At 32.8% G+C, this 16118-nt stretch overlaps 2 protein-coding genes across 2 annotated transcripts in view; one reads left to right on the forward strand and one right to left on the reverse strand.

The window, feature by feature from the left end:
- The window catches only part of Reck (Reversion-inducing-cysteine-rich protein with kazal motifs), a 168159-nt gene extending 166882 nt beyond the window's left edge, over window positions 1–1277 (reverse strand). Inside the window, exon 1 of the mRNA XM_085952763.1 lies at window positions 980–1277. Within this exon, the coding sequence (XP_085808889.1) occupies window positions 980–1163 (184 nt within the window). The 5' untranslated portion in view covers window positions 1164–1277. The remainder of the gene's footprint in view (window positions 1–979) is intronic.
- Window positions 1278–2752: 1475 nt separating this feature from the next.
- On the forward strand, window positions 2753–15672 carry LOC147067993 (uncharacterized). Its single transcript, XM_085952764.1, has 11 exons — window positions 2753–2854; window positions 4754–4994; window positions 6957–7132; window positions 8416–8619; window positions 8754–8874; window positions 10149–10319; window positions 10840–10961; window positions 11166–11309; window positions 12078–12177; window positions 12734–12910; window positions 15218–15672. The coding sequence occupies exons 2-11, from the start codon at window positions 4827–4829 to the stop codon at window positions 15371–15373; spliced, it is 1539 nt and encodes a 512-aa protein (XP_085808890.1). The 5' UTR covers window positions 2753–2854; window positions 4754–4826; the 3' UTR covers window positions 15374–15672.
- The last annotated feature ends 446 nt before the right edge of the window (window positions 15673–16118 follow it).

Genomic DNA, 16118 nt, shown 5'->3' on the forward strand with positions numbered 1-16118 from the left:
CCTCTTTGGGTCATATAGTACTGACATAAAATTCATGTTTAAATAAAACACGGTTCTTGTCGGTTTACACTTTACAGGAAGCCAGCAGTAAGCAAATTTTGAAAATAGCCGATATACTGGACTATTTATTAGGTTTGGTTAGGTTTTCATTCTTGAATCCATGAATTATGCCAAAATCAACTATGAATATCTAATTAATGTTCATATTGAATCTAATAAAATTGGAGACCGTATGCGTATAGTAAGTATACGGTCATCTCTTTCCAACAAGAAAGCTCACGGCGAACTGTGACACGGTGAAATGATTTATGTACAATTTACATGTAACCGATTTTGACACCCCCTACGAGAAAAAAATAATATTTGTATGCCCACGAAGTCTGCTATAAAATATGCAGATAGGTATAGGTACAATACATATTCGCAATTTATGCACGCATGATCTGCCTACTCTCACAGGACGTACAATAATAATTATATCATTGTTGAATGATGGTTGAGCGTTTATTATGTCAAATCTAAATAGATAATGAGTTGATAAATACGCAGCTTTTATTGATTTTGGCATAATTTAATAATTTTATAACTGGTTTGAACTGCTTCGAGGTCTCTTTTAAAATTCTCTGACAAATCGGTTGCATCATTTGCGTCAAAGAATATCGCTTTTTACTGTAATAACAATAACACTACCGGTCACCGTACAACTAAAATTATTGATGACTTCACGAGACATGATAAAGTATATTGTATTGTTTTATTTCATGGTCCACTTTAATCACACTAATAAATATTTTATGTTATGTCGTACATACTTGAACATACTTTTTGATTACATTACAAAACGACGATGCCATGTGTGTAACAGTCACCACTTACTCACACAAATACTCGCATGCATTAATTGAAGAGTCGCATTCACATTCAAATATTAAACGTCATCATTAATTAACTCAATTAGATGATGTGGACGGTCTCTTACCCTGGGACGATGCTCCACCGAGGCAGCCGACAAGAATCATCAAAGTCAACATACAAAAATTCCATCTCCTCAAATGCGTTGAATATTTCCACCAGCGAAATAAATTTGTTCTACACTTAACAGTGTCACTACACATTGAAACAAACATTTCCGCGCTCTTTTTAGATTCAAACTTCATCTTCATGATTTTATATTAAAATGTTAATAATTTATATATTCACATTATATTAATATGTACATGTAGCGTTTTAATAAAATACAACATATTATTACTCAAATCGGTCACTAATCTAGTCTTCAACGTCTCGCAGCGAAATAGTGACCTAGATAGTAATTATTATTATCTGCTTGCATAAGTTAATGTCACAGATTAATAGTATTGTAAATAAAAACTGCACTTAAAACTTTGATAGATGTATTATAATTACCACCAGGAAAAAACAAATTGATATGCAATAAATTATGGTTTGCGACTATTTTGTAAATGTTTATGTATCACCAATATAAAAATCTTCTAAATTGTCTGTTATTAGTTATATTGTCAAAACTCTATTGTTATCTAACGTTGTGTTCGAAATACAAAAATAACATCTAGTTTTAAAAGCGAAGTTATTCCCGCGTGTATACTGAAATCTCAGGATACGATCACACACACACGTCTTTACTCCCGGCCACTCGGCAAGCTACTGATTTTGTGATTGTTTATTTCTCTCTCGACAATCTCTCTAGAACTCCAACAAAGTATTCTCGATGCTGTTGTTCAGACAGGAGCAAGCAGAAATTATTATCATGTGCAAGACAAATCAAAATAAAACACAATAATATTATGTAAATTGTATTACTTACTTTTTTCCGCATAATTTAATAATGGTAGGATAGATTCAATCACAATTATATTATTATTCACTAGGTACCTATTTATAAACATAATATTAAAACATAAACAATATTTAAATGCAATAGGTATTAAAAAATAAGTCAATTAAAAATATACTAATATAATCGTAGTTAGTTACTTCAAGCTGCATAAAATCATAAATAGATATATCTAATGCAAGTTGTGACGTTTATTTGATTCAAGTAAATAAAAATAAACAATACTGCATTTGAAATGGTTGATATAAATGCATAGCTGTAATTTTGTATATATCCTAATCATTATTAAATAAATTATGTGGAATAAGTACTTAATATTGTGTTTTTACTGTAATTAGGTGGGTAATTTTATGTCATTCCGCCAAGAATTGACAGCTAACACCATTATTTTTTTACCACGTCCAATCCTGAGAAGATTATAATATGGCCCTCCACAGGATGGATGTCGTATTAACAGGTTTTTGTTTTTACGAGGAATAGATGTTAGCCACATACTCAACCTATTAGGTCTATAATACTCTATTTCCAAACACACATTGAAAAACAACATGTGTTTTTACTGTCAGACATACGATTCGAACCCGGAACCATGACATTACAAGCCGACACGTTACCCGCTCGGTCATCGTGGGCGTAAAGTGATTTAGATACTATTAGGTACTTATATTATTAATTATTATGATACTTAATGATTTTTCAGAAAATAATGCAAATATAAAAAATGTACTAATTAACTAGTTCAATAAAAAGTATCTAAGTGCAAGTGGCTAACATCCATTTCTCGTAAAAACTAAAATCTGTTCATACAAAATCTCCACTCTGTGAAAGCCCATATAATCCTATTAGGATCGGACATGGTCTAATAAATAAATAAAAAGTTCGATAAACCCCACGCAGGTCTGACATGGCAGAAGGCGCAGTTGACGATGGACCGAGGGAAGTGGTGCGAACGTGTGCTTGCCCTATGCCCTAATGCTGGGGCGTGACATGGTAAAATAAGTAAGTAAACCCCACAATCTAATCGATATAGTGTGAAAAGAAGATATTATTGGAGATATTATATATCCAAGTCAGAAACCATCATTGCGCATCCCTAAAGCTATTACATATAATATGAAAGCTTTTGTTTTCGTAGAATGGGTGTGCTTTTAACTTTTCAACTTTACTTGGTGCTTGGTGGCAATTCACGTTAAATTTTAAAGTAAGTATTTATCTATCACGTGCTATTCATCACAAATAAATTGCAAACACACATGAGCGAAACACGTGTCGTAAAATAGTTTATATGCAAAGTACCTACTATATCTGTGTAAATTATACAATTATTATCAGTGGCGCACCCAGGATTTAATATTGGGGGGGGGCCCAAGGAAGAGAATGTAAATTTCTTCTTCACAGCCTAATTTCTCGTTTATCGGTCTTTTGTCTATTGCACTCGGTGTACCTACACCATGGTCCCCACATCCTGAAGCGGCACCTCAGGCTAGGATATTTGGGGCCCCCTACCTACCGCTAAGATTAAAGGCAGTGTGAAACACTACATTAACGTTTATCAAATTGTGTTTTAGTTCAAATTGAGGGTACTTATACAGTGAATTATTGGCGATTTTTAATACATCTACTTTAATAATGGAGCTGTCGAGTATTGACACATAATAATCAAAAAATATATTGCACAATTATATATGTAATTGAAAATGTTCATGGCCATGAAATATAATAGCTAATTTATGATGTGTGTTTATCTCACTTATCTGGTCAACCCGACACGCCGGGCCCCCCACAGCCCGGGCCTCCAGACTAAAGCCCTGTCAGCCCTCCCCAGCCATGACCTACACCACTCCGGAATTCGGATGGACACCGAGAATTTTTTGACAGTTCCATTAAGGATTGGGTTTCTAAAAAAACCTGACATTGGTGTTTCGAAATTTTTGTGTTAGAAATTAAAATCTAAGAAATTTTTCTAAAAAGGGTGCTGGAGAATTATTACAAATCATTTTTTGCCGTGTTTTTATTTGTCTAAGCCCAAAGGCATAGTTTATTGGCTTTCAATTTTAATGTTTAAAATCATTCTGATAATTTTCATTTTTGGGGGGTGCCAGGGCCTCTTGCCCCCCCCCCCCCCCCTGGGTGCGCCACTGATTATTATTATGTACATCATTGTTACCTACGATACGATATTATTCTCCTTAATGAAAGTCGTAATTTGGCATGGAATAAAGGTAATCCAATAGTCTTATAATATTATAGTTAATAAATTGATATTTTATTGTTATTAATTTGCTTTTACGCCACTGGGAACATCAAACATTGTGATATCGAATACATTTTAATAGCTCTTCAGATAGCAATAAAATAATATTTTAAAAAGAAAATTATGTTTTATAATAAATACCTAATCACGCAATTAAGTTTTCCTTGACCAAGCTGTTACAAATACAGCCTTTAATAATTTATACGAAAATACATAATAATAAATAATAATTATTATTGTGTGACCATGTTTCAGTGGCAAAAGCACCACAATATTCGAAGTATGATTTCGTTAAATATATTTTTATTGATTCAAATTAACTTTTCTTTCGAATATACTGAATAGAGTGTTCCCCAACAATAATATTAAATGTATTATTTTACTCCATAGTTACTTAAGTATTATAAATAATTCAGGATAGCCAACACAAAAATATATAGTTTTTTTTATTCAGTATCCAAACATAGAGAAAGCGATTTTATGTAGGTACCTACATTATCTATGAAAGGGATGAAGCGAAGTTGCTAGGATACAATAACAACTGATTCATAATAATATGGTGAATGTTATGTCGATTGCATTTTGATACAATCCTCATAAAATATAATAATAGATAGATATTGTATACATACGAATTGTTGTAGGTACCTATATGGAAAGATCAGTTTAAGTGCCCACCTATCTAGATGTTATAGAGAAATTCTTGACTTTGTTGAAATGTCAAACAAACCAATCGTGATTCACCAGTCAGAATGGGATCGTATAAAAGGCAATCTCCAGAAAAAGGATCCAATCAAAGAAAATGCTGAAAAACAGGCTGCCTATATTGAAGCTCTGAATACAGCATCACACAATATGACGAAATTGTGGACAGATTCGTATGAGGTAATAATATTTAACATTTTGTCCGGTCTGTATCCTGTATCATTTTCGCAGAAAGAACATACGGGGATTACTTTACTTGTACACAGGCGCGCACGCAGAAAAGTGGTATAGGGGTGCATTTAAAAAATATCAAAAATATTTTTTTATTAATTTTTAAGGCTGTTTGAAGGGGTGGGGTTAAGAAAATTTTGCACTTGCTACTACCTTCCATATTTACCGCGCCTATTACTTATAGTTTCTCGTCGCTTCAATTACCGAACCTCGCTGTTTTCCATCTACATTCCCCATACCCAGACATTCCGCACTTTGAGTCTAGCTATAAACAACTAGCCTGCAGGTATAAAAATAAGCTGTCGAATTCACAAGTAGTTGTTTAATTCGCGTGGCTTAACAGTCGTAACTATTATAAGGATCGTTAGTGTCCACATTGGATGCCCCAGATAGTTGCATCAATTTATGAGTGTCACGGGTCTCCCAGTGGCCACTGGTCTTACGTATCGTAGAATGCCGGGAGGAGTGTAGCCAACCTGTTCAGAAAGCTTTTCGACAGCCATATCATCCGGGTCACGATCCTCAGTCATGAGGTCCTGATGAAGAATAAAAATAAGTAATATTCCATTTAAATACCTAAATTATTTGAATTTTTCCGTTTCTGGGGGCGGTTCGGACCCGAAACCCCGCCCTCGGTGTGTGCGCCTGCTTTTACACATACCCTCATCAATATTTGCAAAATATGTTTTGCAAGAGGGAGGCAAAAAAAAATGGTGCGTATTCTTTTTAACTTTAGTGACCCCCACGTAGCTTACTGAATTCGTAGTTTTTTCCACAATAAATAGGTTTGGCTCATACCAACTCATGAGCCTATTCCGGTTTGCCCGATTAAAATAAACGATTGCTTTATGTAATTGCGATTTTTCAAATTTAGAATTTGCTTTTACATGTAGATACCTACTTATTCTCCTTAACTCGCTCTGTCCTACATATTTATATATGTTTTCTCTGATGCGTTACAGATAGACAAATAGATAAATGTATTGTAATAAAAAAATAGATAATGAACAGCGCATGCATATTAGAATTATACCTATTCGATACGATGTAGGTAGATTGTTTATAATTGTTTTATTGTGCAATTAAAAGTAACGATCTAATTGTCCTAATAACACTAGTGTTAACATTATCAACTATTGTCGACAAAAATATGCTAAACAGGGTAAGAAGATAAGTTATTTGCAGAAAAAAATACCTACTAGATTTCTTCGAAAAGAACAATGGTAATATCGCAGCTAATGTGTTGACCATAATATTTTCATTATAGTAGTAATAAGGGAGATAATTTTATTATTGGACTCTTGTATGGCGAATTAAAGGTTCCTATTTTATATATCCCTCAACAGTCTATTTAAAATGTTCTATATATTAATTTGATTATTTTTCAACTTCTCCAAGTTGCCAACTGAAAGTTATCCCTTCACAATCATTTGTGTGGGTTTTTTAGAGGTCCCAATATTGCGAAAAAAATGGTACCTAGATTGCTAGATGCATTTTTTTTCGATTCCAGATAAACTTGACAACAATTGAAAAAATAAGATACGATTGTGCGAAAATATAATATAGAGAGACGTAGCATTAATGTAGGTGCAGTATTCGTAGTGGCGCGTTTATTGACGTGTAAGGCCAACGCACTGACACGACAACGACTGATTGTATTAAGTACATTTAAATATTTTCCTACACACTAAATAATATTCTTTTAATGTATTAAAATAATATTGAGGATTCTAGTATAATTTAATAATTGAATGACTGGTTTGAACTGTTTCGTTGCCCCTTTTTAAATATCGATTGCGCCATCTGCGTCAAAGAAAATCACCGCTATGGATACGGATATGGACGGAATGTATCCGTAATATAATTTTACATAATATTTTTAATATATTTAAATATTATCTTATTCCGAAGAAATTGAAAGAGAAGCTAGAGGAACAGCCAAAATTAAAAAAGGAAGAGGAAGAAAGAAAGCTCATAGAATTTTATAAGAAACTGATGGAATCTAAGCAAAAGGAACGAGAGAAAATGTCGGCCGACGCCAGAGATACGTTCTTCAAACAGATAGACGAACCAAAGGTTCTTGAAAGGTGACATATTTAGATTTTAATAACACTTAAATTTATCTGTTTAAACTGAAAAAAAAAAGATTAAAAAAAAATACTTACTTAAGCCCTGACGGCTGAAATTATTAAACATGGAACATGCTTTTACGTGTTGGCTGCCGAATATCTGATTTTCTACCTACTTAATGTCTGAATGCTGGTTTTCCAAATTAGAAAGAAAATTTATTTGTGAAATTAACCGAATCCAAATGAATGAAATAATTTTACTTTTCTACAGACGAACATTATGGTGCACTGTAAGCGAACTAGTGAACAATGATAAAATAAAATATTAGGCTGCGCCGCCAGCGAGCCGGCGCCGCGAGACTCCACTAAATTTTCGTAACGATTTTGGCTCGGAGATCATGAGTAAAACATGTTCCATGTTAAAATATAGGTTGTATTCTTTGTATCACTATTCAACGATTTTGAATAAAAACATAGATAAAGCTTTTCTTATTTTCTGAAGCAACGCAACTAAATTGTTATACTTACACGTGTGTTGCTATGGAAATCGATATGAAATTAATGCCAAAATGACATTTCAGTTATTCGACAAAAATTAGTGGCAGGCCTGAACTTGGATTTACAGATGCCAATTTATAAACATTTCTTTATAAAAGCATTATATAAAATAATAAAAAGGCATTCGTGTTACAAAACATTCCTTTTTTAAACACTCAAACATATTATAAAGTTTAATCTAAACCAATATAGTTGAAATTGTGAATTATCAAAAAAATGTCTCAAATTGCAAGCTTCGTATTTTTCCGCTAGGTGCCTCTGCTGGTGTAAGGATCCCCCTTAATTGTCCCATAAGGAATAATTTTCTCAACATATTAATATAATAAAAAAAATAGTTCAATGGAAACAATTCAACCTAAAAGACCATTAAAAAACTTCATTAAGGCTTGCAGGACATAGGCAAAACATGGGCTTTTTATGTCAAAGTGCGACCCTGTTTGGTATAATCTTAATATTAATCTTAAGAACATAATTACTTAGTTAACTTAACCAGAGGTAATTTTTTTGTATAATTTTCATACGTTTAGACGACTGCTACTGTGTAGTTGCTCCTTGCTACACCACTGTGGAGTAGATGTTTACTAGATGTTACTAACAATCCGCGGCTAACTAGCATAGATTATCTTTCAAACAGATAAAAATACATCTATTGGGTGATCTTTTTCATGTAAGTATATACCTTTTTTTATTTGAAAAGGGTGTGAAATGAATTTTTGTGTTAATTATTTAAATATCATTTTCAGTGCTTATATGTGTGCGGAGATGTTACGAGAACAAGAAATGCAGCGCGAGTTCAACAAAAAAAAGAAAGACAGAAACGTAGAATTGGATAAGGAGTATGCAAAAAAACTAAGTGATGATGTGATCCAATGGAAGAAATGTCAACTTGAGACTCAGCAATGCAGGAAGAAAAAACGTCATGAAGAGTTTCTTGCAGTCAAAGCTCAGTTAGTAATGAAATCAATACTGTGGAAGCGCGTGATCAATATTGTGATCGTACCGAAATCAGATTTGATGTAAATAAAAAGGATTTCAAGTTCTACACATTATGTTTTTCCAATTTGAACTGTTTGTATTTCAGGGCTGAAGAAGTAAGAACTCGACGAATGAAGGAACATGAAGAAGAAATTCTCATGGAAAAACAAGACAACGAAAACGCTCTCAAAGAAATAGAATCACTACACGAATGTTCACAGAAAATGGTATCTAAGCGTATTAATTGATCACTAATATAATTTAAATACTTACGCAACATAGAGACACTGTTACCAATTTGTCAAAAAATCAGAGAAGATGCAAAACAATAGATTAATGAATTTTCAGATTGAACAATCATTTTGTTACCTATCTACATATTCAAATATTTTATTTAGGCTTACGGAAGCTATGATTTTATCAGGTGGTCGAACTGATTTGTTCAGATCAGACGTAATATCAGACCATGTGTACGTGTCGACGCCGTCATTTGATGCCGTATTCTCACGTGGCAATTTTTGTCATTCAACTATATGTTGAATGTTGATCGAAAGGAATGTTCCCACGTATCGATTTAAGTTATACATAATTATATTCTATTGTTTATAACACTACAACAGACCAAGATTCCGAATGACAGTAGTGTAGTGAAACAATAGGTAGTGTATTTACTAATAGAAGTGAAACAATCACAAAACCCCAGGCTTTGATAAGATCACATAAATATATTGTGACCTCATCGGGAATCGAACCCAGAGCTCCTGGATGAAGCGCCTTACGCACTGCACCACAAGAACATAATCAAGTCATAGTAGTAATAGTCATAATCAAGATGGTGTCAAGTGAATTTGGGGCGACAAGCTAAAGAAAATATTGCTGAAAAAGCATAAAAAATGTCATTTATAAACTAAAACAGTGTCAAACAATGTGTGTAAATCGAGACAAATTTGACATCACAATAAGAGTTGTTTATCGTCTTGGCTACTTGCCTAGGCAACCAGTCAACTTGAATGCTGAACGACTAAGAGTAGAGAGGACCTAAACTTCGTTCAATTCATGTTGTAAGTTGATCAACATGAATTAACGTTCAACTGTCATTCAACACACTGTTAAATGACAAAAATCGCCACGTGAGTACGCCTGACAGTTTGACCAAAACAGGTTGTCAGTTTGCCCGACCATAGTTGTTCAGCATCACTTGGACTTGAATGTTCGAAAGAATAAGTGAATGCAAATACCTGAGGAATACATTTTTCCGTTCCATTAGACATTTTGTGACAAAATTATTATTTTTCTTGCATTGCATAATAGCTTATGACCCTGCTTGCACAATACCATTATTTAAGCTTTTAGAGGCATAGTGAATGCATTCTCTTCGAGAAACAAGAATGAACTAACATTACCAGGCGCTGTCAATCTATATGTCTTGTAATTGAAACTACTATATTTTTACGATATATTTAATAATGTACCTTACAGCTATTTCTATCATATTTATCAGAAATTGAAAGAACAGCAAGCGAGAAAGAATTACATAGATGAAGCTTTGGATTTAGTTAGACAGAGAAACGAAGAAAAAGCCAAGATGGAAGAAATGGAAGACAAAGTTATGGACATTTATAACAACACCAATTTTAAGATTCAACAATTGCGAACTCAAAAAGAAAAAGAGGTAACTAATTTTTACGCATTACAATTTTATACCCTATCATAGGCGTGGCATGCCCAACTTCAAATAGACTGTATCTATCATCCATTATTGTATCAAAACTGGTGATGATTGACCACACTCTTCCATTTTCTTCAGTTTCTGTCCATAAAGCCTACTGCATGACAGTAAGATAACTACATCTCAGTTTAAAGCGCAGGGATTCACCTCTACTTTATCTCTCACTCATGCGGCAGGCCGTGAGAGATGCAATGTGAATCTAGTTATACAACAAAGTTAAGTGGGTTTCTTCATGGTAAATTTTAAAATGACTTTCACGTAAACTGGTCAAAGAAATAAAAGTAGGAATGGTATGGTGAGTCCTGCCCCCTTAAATTCCTTAGATTTTACGTTTTTTACATTTTCACGATTCAATTTGGACTCTATGGTGCAATCGACCAAAATCCATAAACGCGATGGACATACTTGCCCTATTAAGATAGTGAGAATAATAAATCAATCGTAATATTTATTTTCCTTCCAGATTGCGAAAGAGAAAACTCGTATTCGGGATAGAGTTAGATGTGATTTCAAAAACACACCAAAGGAAATTGAGGAGAGAGAAAAAAAGATTTTGGATAAAACTAGAGAGAAACTTGAACAACAGTAGGTTGCTGAAATTATTTTAAAATTTAATAATAAATCATAATTGATTACACATTATGACTAAACTTTTATTTGTATTAAAATATTATATTGTTCTGGTGGATATCATATTGTGCTAGGCATGTAACTACTCAACTATACACAGTACTATTATGTACTAATTATCTTAATACATAGGTAGCATGGGTATATATTTTTTTTCAGGGATAAGCAATTGTGGCAGAAAAAAAAAGAATATTGTGAAGCAAAAATAGCCGAAAGAAAGCACGCTCACAAGGAATGGCTCGATTCTGAAGCACAAAAAGCAGAGGATAATGCAACTTTGCGAGCTTCGGAAATCGCCAATAGGTATACGATTATTATTATCATATCACTATAACTGTTGACACTTTTACAATAATTATATTACGGTCATATTGTGATAATCTGCATGATAAAATTATCCACAATCAAAGTATTCTTTGGGACTCCCAATATTGGAAATATGATTTTTAATTCTCATAATACTGCTTCACATTTGGATAAAAAAAAAACGCTGCTAATGAGTTGAAAATGAAGAATCGGGGGTAAATTTGTAGTTGAAGCCTGAACAATTTGTAAACGTTGTTGGGAAGATATTTGTGTAATTATGATGATGCTCTGTCTTTGTATCATTTGGTACAAATAGACAATCGCAAAAATGATACTTTTATGCAACAAAATAGTATTATTTTAAACCTTGGCGATTTGATGAATATGATGAAGATGATTCATCGAATGATGATTTCGTACATTACATAATATTATACTGTAATTTCAAGGTGCATTTTTTTACCATTCAATAATTATTATTGAGAGATTGAGATTAATTATTATTCAATAATTATATAGAGAATGATTAATAATTTTCTCTTAGATATTAACATGATTTTCAATGTCCGCCTTGAAATTAATAATTCCAATCGCTGAGATAATGTTGGATACCACCCAATAGCTGAGAAATATTCACAGAAAATAAATAAATAGAGCAGTCTATTATTATTCTGAAGACAACTTAACTATTGAAGATATTAATTTAGAAAGTAGGACTCAATTTGGCGGTATCAACATCATTGGTTTATGGATAATAATTTTCAGAATAAAGAATGAGGAACACACAAAAGCGCTCGATGTGGCAATGCGAGAAGAAAAGATGCGATTACTACTTGAAAACAGAAAGTTTGTTCAACAACAGGAGGTGATTTTTTACTGATCAATTTTATTTGTATTTTTTGCATGTTAAGATGCCCTTTCAATTATTACTCTTGAAAGTAAATACAATTGGAGAGGTATGACTGTCTACTACAAAAAAATCTAAATTTTGCAATTGAAAAGTTGAGCTTTCGCAGTCGTCGGTTTTTTGAATGGTGACAGATGATTAACATATTGTATGCTAGAACTCTAGTAGGACTACTACCTTAAAACCTGAGAATATGCCCTTTATCTCTGTTTCCTCATATTCGGTCTGTCTGGTCTGTCTGATAGTCCACTAGCATAGTCCTTGGTATCACCGGAACACTTAAGTCCCCCAAACATAAGATGGAGATCTCAACGAGGAGACGACTAAAGGACGATGATAAAGGACGCAAGAGTCCATTCCGGGCTGTTGCGCCACCAGTGATGTGATGTGATTAAAAGTTATATGGCACACATAATTTTCCATAATTTCATGATTTCTTTCTTTGATAATAGTGCTAAACAATGTTGTTTTATTTAGATTAAAATTTCGATTATTAAATATCATTGTCTATTAGCGTGAACTCGCAGAAGATAAGGCTCGTAAAGAAGTCGAGAGGATTAAATTTTATCACACGGATGTAGTCCAGGAAATGAAAGCAGCCGATACACAATTCTTGACATATGCAGATAAGCTTGTCAAAGAGTGCGAGGAGCTCGGAAGGCCGACTCTACCACTGCACAGAGTCATTAAGGTCAGACACTTATTTTTATTTGAATTTTTATATATTATTGTCAACAAAAGCAAAGTCAATTCATTTATCGTTTGTCAATTTATGGCTACGGCCGTATGTTGTAGCTTAACCACTGGGAAATGCCAATAGAAATGGCGTATTTCAAAAAAATACTACCTTATTCTTAGGTCAATAATTATTATAAAGCAATCATTATTCGTAGGATGTTTATCACATTTGAATGGTCAAAGCAATGACATTAATATGGACGAATCATCTGGGAAAAAAAATGACACTCACTTTATTGTCGGGTCTGCCGAATGGCATAATCTGTTCTGACGCCATTACAATAAAGGTGATATTGCTATAAATTCCTGATGCTTTTTGTTGGGTCTGCCGGATGGTTCGGTTCGAACGGGTTCGCTCAAATGAACATTGACATTAGAAACACTGCTCTAACGCCATTACAATAAAGGTCATATTGCTATAAATTCCCGATTCATGATATCGCATAATGGAATTGCGTGACGTCTACCTATACATGCGAATGCGCGAATTTACTTGGTAGCTACTGTATTGAGTGCGTCGTCCATTAATAATGTCATTGGGTCAAAGACATAGCTTATAATCCGTATCTTTAGAATTGAGTACCTTGGTATCAAAGTGGGACATACGCCACCTCCCACTAAATTCATGTTTTAATTGATTATGGTAGTGAAAGTGATGCTATTTTCAAAAAATCTACTAAAAGTATCAAAAACGGTAGTTTTCATAGAGATTTTTGAGTTTAAAGTTGGTATGTTATAAGAAAAACGGTCACTTTTCACACATGTTTGTCAGTCTCCTGTAAAATTTTGTAAATGGCTTATGTCCCACTTTGATACCAAGGTACTCAATTATCTTCAAATGTGTTAATCATGCCCATTTTTTGAATAATAAAATACCTAATTCTTGTCAAATTTGGGATTCCAAAGATGATAAAATATATTTTTTTATCGTAAATATGTCACTATATTATAATGTTAACATTAATTTTACTAATGGTTTTGTAAATACGTTTAAAAATTAATATATCTAAAAAATCTTAACTGGATAATATGGATGTACTGAAATATGACTATATTCTAAAACATTAGAGAGGTTTAAAAGAATACTATTTTATGTAATAAAAATACTTTATGCAGTCATCAAATGTTTAAAATATAAAGGATAATAAGGCTTCAAAATTATATAAATAGATTATCTACAACGTTTAAGGAATGTCCAGGGTTATGCTCTGAAAATACTATAAAAACTCCATTTTGACCTACGCTGAGCATATGGGCCCTTAAAAGGACCTTTATAAACAAAACTTTAATAACAAACACAACCATAAAATCAGTGACATCACTAAACAAAATGCCGCCCCATTTTTGTATAAAATATTTTTTATCATCCGTGTTCATGTGGTTTCTGGTAACCAAGGACGTCGAAAGGAAACGGAAGTAAACTGACATCACGAACCCGACAAAAAAATACAGCCCTGTTAAACGTTTTATGTTAATTAATGCATTTCGTTTCCAACCAGTAAGCTAATTTTTTTGAATGAAAAATATTTTCGTTATTTAGTACTCAGTTTACGTAGCTATTTCTACGTAAACTGTAGTAAAACTCTAGTATGCCACAAAACACGAGATGATGAAAACTCTTTCTAGTCACAATCAAGGCATAAAAATTCTTCATTTTTTGTACATCACTATTAAGATTAATAGTAGAATACGAAAAATACGTGATAAATTTGATGGAATCATAGAGAATATAGATATTTTTTCATCTCATCCACAAAAAGTGTCATATGGCATACAAGGTATTGCTTTCTCATGAGCGATATACCAAAAGATTCTCCTCGATTTGCCGCCCTTCGAGTAACTGCCGCCCCCAAGCAACGCTCAATCTGCCTACCCCCACGGGACGTCACTGCATAAAATATGTAATAATAAGATGGGGTCCTTTGACAAATTCACATATTTTTACAATAATAATTATTGTAAGTTTATCTTTGACTTAAAATAAAAAATATTTTTCTTTTTAATGTTTTCAGATACATTTATGAATAATACAGTTGAAATTGCGAATTATCAAAAAAATGTCTCAAATTGCAAGCTTCGTACTTTTCTGCTAGGTGCCTCTGGTAGGAAAGCCTTAAGCCATATTCAAGGGTTGGAAAGAGGGAGGAAGGGGACTATGTCTATTTCGAAAATCAACATCTGATTTTGTTGAAATTTTTCTTATCTTTCATTTTTTTTGTACTGAAAATATACCTAATGTTGTAGATTTATTTTATTACAGGATTACAAGGCCCGTTACATGCAGCCAGAAAGACGGCTGCCGAAGCATCTTAAAACACATTTTCCGCAATGTATGGCATTAGATACGGACAGCAATTATACGGAAAGCGGCACCTGCAAGTGCATTCCGACATATGGATTGCAAACCCTAGAATAGTAAAAAAATTCATCACCATTAAAACACCTACATAAATTTTGATTACATAATATTGTCTAATTCTCAAATATATTCTGATGGATTTAAGTTTTATACTGTTGTGTTTCGCTTTTCGTTGTGTTTTAGTATAAAACTGTCACGTTAATGTTGTGGATGTGTATTAAATAATAAATTACAAATGGATTTTTTTAATCATTCATATTTATTTCTAAAAAATACCTACTGTAGAAAAAGACAATAAATTTACTCATAAATTTAAATCAATAAAAATTATACAAACATGGCTCTTCTAAAATAATTGTCATTCTTTTCATAAGTCGGTGGCTGTCATTAAACTAAAAATACTTTATAAATATTCGAATTTCTTACATTACAATCCTAATTTAAGCATTTTTTATCAACTAAATTTGTGTATTTTAAATTATAAAAGATTCGATACGAGATTAAAATCTAATACGGTGACTAGGAACTACATATTACAAAAAATACTAATAAATCAGTTCAAAAGACACTAAACATTATTTTGTCAAACAGTTTTATAGAATTCTTTGGTCTATTGTTGTTATTTTTATTAAAATAATATTTTTTTGTTATTAATATGCAGTGGTAACAATATATTTATATAATAAATTAACTTTCATTGTTCATGTTTAGTATTGAAAATAGGCGGCACAGGTACAGGTACTGTAGTTTTGAACGTGAATGAATCAATCATTTGAATATTTACTTTTAGGTAGGTTAGGTA

The sequence above is a fragment of the Rhyacophila brunnea genome, unplaced genomic scaffold (assembly GCF_057557595.1).
Source record: "Rhyacophila brunnea isolate RB1 unplaced genomic scaffold, BYU_Rbru_1.0 scaffold_3, whole genome shotgun sequence".
Taxonomy (NCBI): Eukaryota; Metazoa; Arthropoda; class Insecta; order Trichoptera; family Rhyacophilidae; genus Rhyacophila; species Rhyacophila brunnea.